The sequence below is a fragment of the Tupaia chinensis genome, unplaced genomic scaffold (assembly GCF_000334495.1).
Source record: "Tupaia chinensis unplaced genomic scaffold, TupChi_1.0 Scaffold000416_1, whole genome shotgun sequence".
NCBI classification, from domain to species: Eukaryota; Metazoa; Chordata; class Mammalia; order Scandentia; family Tupaiidae; genus Tupaia; species Tupaia belangeri.
The window spans coordinates 42,076-51,901 of record NW_006159921.1 but is presented as its reverse complement, the minus strand read 5'-3'; the positions used below and the strand labels follow the sequence as shown (position 1 = coordinate 51,901).

Here is a 9,826-nt window from a genome sequence, read left to right as displayed (position 1 = left end):
TATGGCCATCCCCTTTGGGGGGGGGATTTCTCCCTTTCCATCTCTCTGTCTCTCAGACAAGTGCAAGTACCCTATAGCAAAAATTTCTCTTTAATTAAAAAAAAAAAAAAAGGGATGTGGTGATAGGGAACCTTTCCTACACTATTGGTGGGAATATAAATTGATCCAGCCACTGTGGAAAACAATATGGAAGTTCCTCAAAGATCTACAGATAGAACTACCATATGATGTAGCAATTCTACTCCTGGATATCTACCAAAGAAAAAGGTTAGGAAAAGTGCTTGCACATCTATGTTTACTGTGGCATTATTCACAATTACGAAGACATTGAACCAACACAAAAGTTCATGAACAGATGATTGGATTGAAAAAGTATGGCACATATGCTCCATGGAATGCTATTCAGTCATAAAATATCACAAGACCCTGGCATTGTATGTCTCTTCTCAACATATATTGACTGCCCATACTCTGGTAAAGATTAAAAGATTGGAGAACATAAATGCATTGAAAATAGTTATTGACACTAGAGACAGTGTGGAAGGAGGGCGGGAGAGGGGAAGAATATGGGAAGTCAATTAGGGAGACAAATGGAGAAGTAAGACACATGTGGGATACAGAAATGGTTTGCTACCTGTTGATAATAATGCATATAGTATTCTCAGCTGAATTGGTCTGAGGGGTAGTTCATGTTGAGTAAATTCTCTTTATAATCTAAATGATGTATAGCAATTGATTGTATAATAATAATAATAATAAATAAAAAACCCAGACAGTTCAGAGGACTGCCTTTAAGAAAGAAATGGGAAGACCTGGTGACCCTGCTGTTGTCCTTAAACAGCTTCTCTTGTAATCATTGATACGCTCTTGGAACCTGTGATGTACACAGGTGTGAGAGAGACAGAGAGAAGGGCCCACGTGCTCAATAGAATTATAATTTATAGCTTCCTTCACAGGGACCTGACCACTGAAGGACAGAAAGAGCAAAGCAAGGCATGGTGCTCAAGGTGGGGCTGAGCTGGAGGCCCTGGACTCCTGAGGCAGGCCTAGGGCATGGGACTCCATGTCCTCACAACTGGTGAAAGAGACATGTGAGGGCTGAATTGGATTTCCAGCTCAGAAACATTCATTCTATAATGCAAGAGACACGAGGAAGTCTATTTCATGATTTAATTAGTAACTATCACTATGGTTATCACTGTGGTGATGGTGACCATGAAGGAGAGGGAGCCAGGACATCCCCAGGGAATTGGCAAAGGTCTCACTTTTTACGATACAATCTAAGGTGTGTAGGTTCTGCTCACAGTCCTAGAGAAATGCAAGAAGGCGAGGAAGAGGACAAGTACTTACACTTTCCCTGCACCTGTGCTCATACCAATCCTAGGCTCAGTGGTACTGACCCCTGCTGATCTGGACTTCCTGGTCACTAACCTTTCCCTGGAGGTCCTGAGCCCCTGCTGGTCCTGAGACTCTGGTGATTCAGAACCCCCTGGAGGTCCTGAGACTGCAGGTTGTCTAATGTGGAATGATAGAGAATAAGAGAAATAATTACTGATTTATAAAACATAATTTCTTTACACACTGATCACAAAAACCACCAAGTAATCTAATCTACTACCCTTGACAGAGGTTGGTGATGTCATTCTGTACAATGAAATAGTCAGTTTAGGCTGACCCCATAAATTAAGGGGGAAGGGAGCCAGATTCACATGTCCAGCCAGGAGGTTCAAATCCTCACCTCAGCAGCTTGAAAAACACTCTGGGCATGAGTGTGTGCCCCCAACCCCCACAGTATATAGAAATAGAGGAGACAGGATGTGGCATAGCCACACCCCATAGTGGTGATCCCCCAACGCTGTCTCTCTGTCTCTGTATGACAAGTACATGGCTCTCTAGCCAGTGAATGAAGTACTCAGTTTCACCAATACAGCCTCATCACTCCATCAGGAATTTATGTCTCTGGACTTGCGACGCAGCTTTACTCAAGGGGGCAGGAACACAGCATAGTGGGGGTATTCCTGGTCCTTTAGAGGGAGTGTCAGAAAAATCACTTCAATTAAATTCCTGATACAAAGAAAAATGGTAGCAGAAAACAACAGGTTTACTTGCTACTCAGATAACCCATGGTACCCTCAAGACAGCTGCTTGCTGTCAACAGATAATTTCAAGTGACTATTAGTTAAATTTCTCATTAAACTACACTGCATTTTATACATCTCTGCCATCTAAACAACTCTACATGGTGTGAACTTTTGGGGGAGTGTAGAAAAGACAGCTGAGATGATTTCTTTGTTGTGCGTAACCAGCTAACAACACAATCCTAGAAAACCATTTCACTGTGCATGGCCCACTCCAATCCTCATGGGCCCTTGGAACACCCACATTTTATCTACATTTCATGGGACTTCAATATGTCTTATTTATTGTGCATCTCTCTCTTCAATGTCTTGAAGCCATTACTTGTAACGAACTATGGTCTTAGGATCAAAGGCTTCTTGACTTTCATGTCTCCAGCTTGTGGCATACCAACTTTGGGTCACATGACTGAAGACAGAGCTTGCAGAAATTAAAGAGCAACTTGTAAGGCATTATTGTCAGACACCACACTGCCCTTACTACCCTCAATCTTCTGAAAAAGTTGTATAAAAGCAATGGCACTGTTACATTAGAATTAACAAAAATTAAGAACTGCCTTCACTCTTTGGCCAAAGAGTCTCCCACCAGCTCCCTGGCATTGTGGTGCACCCCCTCAGGGACACAGCACATATTAGCCACATCGATCCTCAGGTTTACATTTAAACCGAAGAAGCAATTTGGAAGTCCACATGGTGGTAATTCAGGCTGCAATTCTCAGAGACCCTCGACCCTTCTGTGGATGCAGACAACTGACCTGGACCCACCCCAGAGCAAGCCAGGAGCCTCAGGTAGTGGACATGTCAGACCAAGACCCCTGCTTACTTCCTTTTTTATTTTATTTATTTATTTTTATTTATTTATTTTAGGTTTTTGTCCTAGGATGTGTGTGCTTATTAGAGAACAGAGAAATACAAAGACTGAGAACGTGAGAAATCACCCTCGAGGAATGGCCATGCTGTGATTCCTTCTACTTCATTCCCTAATCGCTTTTTGATTTTTTGGGGGGTTTTCCTATTAACGTTCCTTTCCTCACTTTCTAGAAACCCCTGATCATCACGCACCCATAATTGGCTTTTCTCTTTTTCTCTCTTAATGTAGCTTCCACGTGTGGTAAGGCGTGTGATGCATTGTGTACTAGACTTCTAACAGCTTTTAAGTCTCACCCCTCCCTCTTCCACATCTGCCCCATCAGGGAAAACCAACAAGAGGGCCTGGGTGTCAGTGAGAATTCAAACCACAAAAGGCCCTACCCAGTCAGCGTTCCCACCCTAATCCATCCATTAACACAACAAAACCCTGACTCAGTCTCCTGTTCTGGCTCTGAGATGCTTCTTTCTGGCTTGAGGCTTCTGCCCTGCTCTCTGTAGACCCTGGTGGTGTCGCTCACAAAGCTCTCCCCAAAGGGAGGGTGTGCATGGGCATCTCATCCCGAGCACAGACCCACAGCAGGCAAAGGCGATTCGCCAGGCTGGGGCACCAAGAACTGCTGTGAACAGGGGTTCTGGACCGACCACCACCCCTTTCTCCTCGTGCTCTGGTTGCCGCGGGTTCTTGACTTGAATGTGGAACACGCATGCTGAGCAGTACCTGTGAACAGGTGAGATCCAGCCGTGCAGCGTGCACTGCGATTTCTGAATTCTGACAAGTCTCTGTCACACGTTTAGAAGAACTCAGAATGAGTTTTGTTACTTAACTGTCTCTTCAGAAAAGGAACATGAGATTGGGGCCCATCTTACAGAGGCCCTGTATGTTGTGTGGTGCCTCATGTGTGTCTGCTGCAGCAGAGCCATGACTGTCCTCCTGATACCGAGTTGGCCCTGTTGAAGAAGCTGGAAACATAAACAGACCCCCGAAGTGCGTAGAGAGGAAGAGAGAGGAGATGGGAGAGAAGGAACAGGAAGAAGAAAGGAAAGAGAGAATGGAGACATTTTTCTCCCAGGGTCACACTGCCTTCTGTGCACTGGAGAATGCTTCCTCCTGTACAATGAATCTTTTTGAATTCAGAGGTTTCAGTGGCAAGCACAGAATCTCAAATTTACAGAGGTTATAGAGAGAAAACCAAACCCAGGTAGAAAAACAGCCTTTAACATCCCCTCCATTCCTACTTCAGAGGCTGCTCCTTCTAGTTGGCAGTCCCAACACCCCCTGCTGGTCCTGCGCTGCCCCTGCTGATCCCAATCCACCTGGGTGGTCCCACATGCCCCATGGTCCTGACCACTGCACGGAAGTCTGTGTCTCCTCCACAGTAATACCTGCTGACCTCTGGTCTGGGAGGGCAGATCTCACCCCATCAGCTCTCATCATGCAGCCTGGCTTCCCCTCCCTGGGCCAGGGGTCTACAGCCTCATTGTAAGTGGAAGTTAGGCTGGGGCATCTGGGGAGAGCTGAGCCCCTCCAGGCTCCTTCCCACAGCTTCGGACCCTCCAGCAGTTGCATACCTGACCTCAGCAGAGGCCCAGAGAGGCACCATGATGTCCAGTCCCACACACACGATCATCCCTGGGTTTCAGGCTGTGCTCACATGACCCCAGAAATTGGCCAGAAAGAAAAACCAGCCCTGATACACTCCTCAGTGCAGCCATGGCTCCAAGCTGGGCAGGGGGTGCAGATCCTGCCTGGCTCCTCCCAGGGCAGTGCACAGGGTCCTGGGGCTTCATCTTCAAGGACGGGGCAGCATGTTGAGCTCACCACAGCACGAGAGCAGAGGCTCATGTCTCCAGATCTCTGACCAATAGCCATGTGCCCAGTCATGCAGCTGCACCGAGATGGGATGGTCTGTGCCCGGCCCGATCAGGGCCTTTTCCTCCTTCTCCTCCTCTGGACCTCCTGATGTCCACTGCACTGCACATCACAAACAAAACAGCACCACAGAGAACACCCAAGTGCAGTGCAGGAAACGGGAGGGCTGTGTTTTCTGTGGAACACGGGAGGCATGTAGGGCACCCTGAATGGGGTCACCCATCATGGGGATGGAAACTGAATGGAGAAGGCTGGCAATGGGCAGCTATATTTGTTGAGAAGATGGCAGAGAGATATTTCCAAAGTTGAATATATCAAACCATAATTTCAAGGAATTCTAGGAAATGCTAAAATGGAGAGTGGAGATGGAAACTTACCATAGCCATCAGGAAACCATGAGCAGAGTCCAGAGCGGCTGACAGCCAAGAGAGGGAAGTATAAAGCCTGAGGGAAGCACGATTCTCTTCAAACGGGTTGGTACAGACTTGAGTCAAACTTCTTGTTGTGAATGTTGAAAGCAGACACAATGGAGCGAAGCTCCAAAATCTGGAGGTAAATCAGTGCTCCCTGCGATACTAGTCCCTAACAGTGGCTTTGTTCTTAGGAATGAGTTTTAAATAACGATGTGTTAGGGAAAACCAGACTGGGTCCATTCTTGCTGCCATGCACCAAGGGGGTAGGTAGAGACCATTTCCAGGTAGATGGCCCCAGAGAGAAGTGGAGGGGAGAAGAAAGAAAGGAATAGGGATTGGAAACTGTGTGTGTGAGAATGCTGAAGGTGCTGGCAAGGAGTTACGCAGTACCTAAGTAACACGAGGACTGACACAGAAGGCTGTGCTCAGGTACAGCCACGTCCTTGTCCTGCATAGGACTAACGGCGGACCAGCTCTGCAGGTTTGGGGAGGGGGTCAAATATCCGCTTTCTGCCCTCCAAAAGCGCTCTGGGGAAGTGAGCATATGTCCCACTGTCCCTGCTGGGGAAAAGTAGCACTGCATGTAGAACCATCAGTCACAGAGGGCGGACCTGGGCCTGAGTGGGTGTGGGGATCCCGGTAGAGCTGTCAGTCATGGAGGGCGGCACGGCACCGGGCCTGAGAGGGTGTGGGGATCCGGGTAGAGAAGTCAGTCACAGAGGGCAGAGCTGGGCCTGAGAGGGTGTGGAGATCAGGGCGCTGTCCCAGAGAGTAGGACCACACACGTGGGAGACCGGCCATGCTGGCAAAACGTGGGAACGTGTCCTGAGTGTGGACCATGGTGTCAGGCTTTGTCTGTGACCTGACTGTGGGTTTTCCACCTCAGGATGAGCAATGACAAATTTGGAAAAATATAAAAAATGTCTGCTCTTAGACACTGCATCCCAGTAAAGCCTTCTGTGGCCTGCTGAGAACTGGTCCACACCTGCACGTGAGGAAACACCGAAGGCCAGGATGAAACTCCACAGGGTGGGAGAGCACACCATGGAACTCATGTGGTTCCTATTGCCAAGAGCTGGAGGTAAATAAAAGCATCTCGTAATTCAGGGAGATTCAGATGGAGATCTCAGGTGGGCTTTACCAGGTGTTGGGGGAGATTAGCCAACTTTACAGTAACTGCTGATCTTAACACCAAAGACCGCTTCAAGAGAAATCTAAAGAACCAGGCTTCCCACATTCCTAAACAGCAAATCAAAATGAGATGTGCACATTATGGAGCAGAGAAAAGCCAATTTCCGAAAGAATCATGTTTACAATGTCCACCTCCACCTAAGAGGTAGGACATGGTACCCACTGGAAGGGAAACAAAAATCTGTGGGACTGACCAGGAGGATGGGCAATGGAGGTCTTGGACCAGGTCACTAAAAATGCAATAACTGTGATTTTCGTTTTCAGACAGCGGGGGGGAAAGGGTCGACTTTGGTAAAGGAGACACAGCCCCCCTTCCTGCTCTGTTCCTCTCCAGACTAGCACTCAAGAAATGCCCCTGCCCCTCCCACATAGCCCCAGCTAACAGCTCCTCCAGGCTCACCCCCAGCCACGCCCTGTGACTGTGACCTCCTCCCTGGTTGTCCAGGCAACCCTCCTGGCACAGGATGCTGAGCGCCTCAGCAGGAGGCCCTTTGTTCTCTGATAGTGTCTGCCTGGGAGGGGAGAAGTTACAGCAGATGGTTCAAACCGGCTTCCAGAGGACACTCCCTTTAACCATTCTCTGTGGACAGACATCCCCTGAGCTGGGGCATGTGGCTGGCAGCACGACAGGTCATCCTCAAGGTCCCCCTCTTCCTGCTTGGGCTCTGGATGCTCTTGGCTCCTGTCCAGTGTTCCCAAGGCCACCCCTCCTGGCGCTACGTTTCCTCTGAGGTGGTGATTCCTAGGAAGGAGACACACCTTGGCAAAGGCGTTCAGGTGCCAGGCTGGCTCTCCTACAGCTTGCGTTTTGGGGGCCAGAAACACGTCATCCACATGCGGCGTAAGAAGCTCCTTTGGCCTAGACACATGCTGGTGACAACGCAGGATGACCAAGGGGCCTTGCAGATGGACTACCCCTACATCCCTCCTGACTGCTACTACCTTGGCTACCTGGAGGAGATCCCTCTCTCCATGGTCACCATTGACACCTGCTATGGGGGCCTCGAAGGTATCATGAAGTTGGATGACCTCGCCTATGAAATCAGACCCCTCAAGGACTCACACAGGTTTGAACACGTTGTTTCTCAGATCGTGGCCGAGTCCAACGCAACGGGGCCCATGTTCAGACCAGGACACAAGGAGGAAACAGACCTCTTTTCCTCTGCAGCAGACCTCAGTGAGGAACCCAGGCTCTCCAGCAGGCTCTATTCTGCCCATGCAGGAACTCTCAGAGGCCAAGTTCAATGTTCCAGATCAATATACCTTTTATTCAACAATATCACAAAGTGCGCCAAATATGCGATAAGTATGTTTAGTCTTGTTGACAGCTTTTTTCAAGTTCTTCGTATTAAGTACTACATTTACATTTTGACAATCTATGATCGAGCTGATCCAGTTGCCATAAATGATCGCAGAGTGCCAGGAAGTCCAATTCATAATTATTTTTTGCAAACCTTTTTCAGAACTATTCACCCTGATTCGTCTGTGTTTCTCGAAAAAACTGGACTGCATGAAGCTAACTTTGAGCCTGTTGCACGCTCTCTGTGCAACGAGAGATCCCTGGTCTTTACTACTCAGTTTGGCAGACACTATTTCCTGTTGGCCATCATAGCAGCCAATCAAATTGGGAGATCCTTCGGTCTGGACTACGATGCAGAAAACATGTGTGAGTGCCAGAGAAGGACCTCTTGCATTATGTTTCGATTCCCTGGGTTAACAGATGCATTCAGTAATTGTTCATTTGTACATACACAAAATATATATAATCAGCGTACTTCATGCATTTATCATGAAAATATTGTGTATCTTAATAAAAGCATAACGGAGACACGTTGTGGAAACTTAGAAGTGGATCCAGCGGAGCAATGCGACTGTGGCTCCTTCAAGCAGTGCTATTCCAACCCGTGCTGTAAAAGTGACTGTCGCTTCACACCTGGCAGTGTCTGCGATAAGGGCACCTGCTGCACAAACTGCTCCTACGCTGCTTCTGGGACTCTCTGCAGGGCCATCCACAGTGTCTGCGACCTCCCAGAGTACTGCCTTGGGAGCACCGCTGCATGCCCTGATGATCTTTATATGCAGGATGGAACCCCATGCACCCAAGAGGGCTTCTGCTACAAAGGGAACTGCACCGACCGCACCCTGCACTGCAGGGAGCTCTTTGGTGCACACGCGCTGGACGCCGATCAAGCCTGCTACGGTATAAATACCGGGACCTTCCGATTTGGACACTGCAGGAGAGTTGCAGAGTCCAGAGAATTCCTTTCTTGTGAAAATATAGATAAGATGTGTGGAAGGCTGCAGTGTATGAATGTTACCCATCTTCCCCGGTTGCAAGAGCATGTTTCATTCCATCAGACGTTGATTGAGGGGTTCACCTGTTTTGGGCTGGATGAACATCGTGGTACAGAAACCACAGATGCTGGACGGGTGAAGAATGGCGCTCCCTGTGCTCCAGGGAAGTTCTGCAGTAACACCTACTGCAATGGCTCTGTCACTGCAATGAATTACGACTGTTTCCCCGATAAGTGCAATAGAAGGGGAATTTGCAACAACAAACGTAACTGCCATTGCCACATAGGCTGGGAACCTCCACTGTGCCGGAACCCTGGTGCCGGTGGGAGTGCAGACGGCGGGCATCCTCCCAAAAAGGTGCGCTCAGTGACACAGAGCCAAGAGTCAGTTTTTTATGTGAGAGTGGTCTTTGGCCGTATTTATGCCCTCATAGGTGCACTGCTCTTTGGAGTGGCCACAAATGTCCGAACTATTAAGACTGTCAAAGTTACAGAAGCACCGAAACCTGAGCAAGAATAAAAACGTCAGTCTCCTGACCTCTGTAAACACAGAGGATGCAAAATGAATGGCAGTGAGAAAAAAGCAGCAGACAAATTGGAAAGATCGAGTCTTCATTTTTAGTCTGAAGGGCACACGGGCCGCTCCCTCACACCAGGGGAGAAGGGGCGGCACTATGAGAATGGTTTTCTCTGACAGGCTACTGACACTCATCCTGAAATAAATCTTTAAAAGCCCACATTGGTGTCCACTGTATCTTTTTATAAGCTGTTTGGAACCCACACTGAGCCCTAGCCTCTGCCGGGGGCAGGAGGCCTGAACTGGCAGCTGTGTCTTGGCCTGAGTTGGCCGGTCTCAGAAGTGCACAGGTTGTCAGCGGCCCCTTCATGGCACACTGTAAAGCTTCCCCAGAGTGTGCCCTGGAGCACAGAGGGCTCCCTCATTCTGAAGGTGCCCTCGGCTCCCTAAACCACAGCAAGGTCAGGGCAATGCAGGGTTGGTCCCAGCCAAAGTTCCCTGTTCCACACAGCATGGCTGTGGGCTCTGGGGAAAGG

At 48.7% G+C, this 9,826-nt stretch overlaps 1 protein-coding gene across 1 annotated transcript; it reads left to right on the top strand.

The window, feature by feature from the left end:
* Positions 1–6,947: 6,947 nt before the first annotated feature.
* On the top strand, positions 6,948–9,505 carry LOC102492307 (disintegrin and metalloproteinase domain-containing protein 21). The gene has a single exon (XM_006154600.1). The coding sequence runs from the start codon at positions 7,089–7,091 to the stop codon at positions 9,291–9,293; it is 2,205 nt and encodes a 734-aa protein (XP_006154662.1). The 5' UTR covers positions 6,948–7,088; the 3' UTR covers positions 9,294–9,505.
* The last annotated feature ends 321 nt before the right edge of the window (positions 9,506–9,826 follow it).

Excerpts from the sequence above, each read along its gene's own strand:
- LOC102492307 (XM_006154600.1), top strand. The coding sequence starts at position 7,089 with ATGTGGCTGGCAGCACGACAGGTCATCCTCAAGGTCCCCCTCTTCCTG.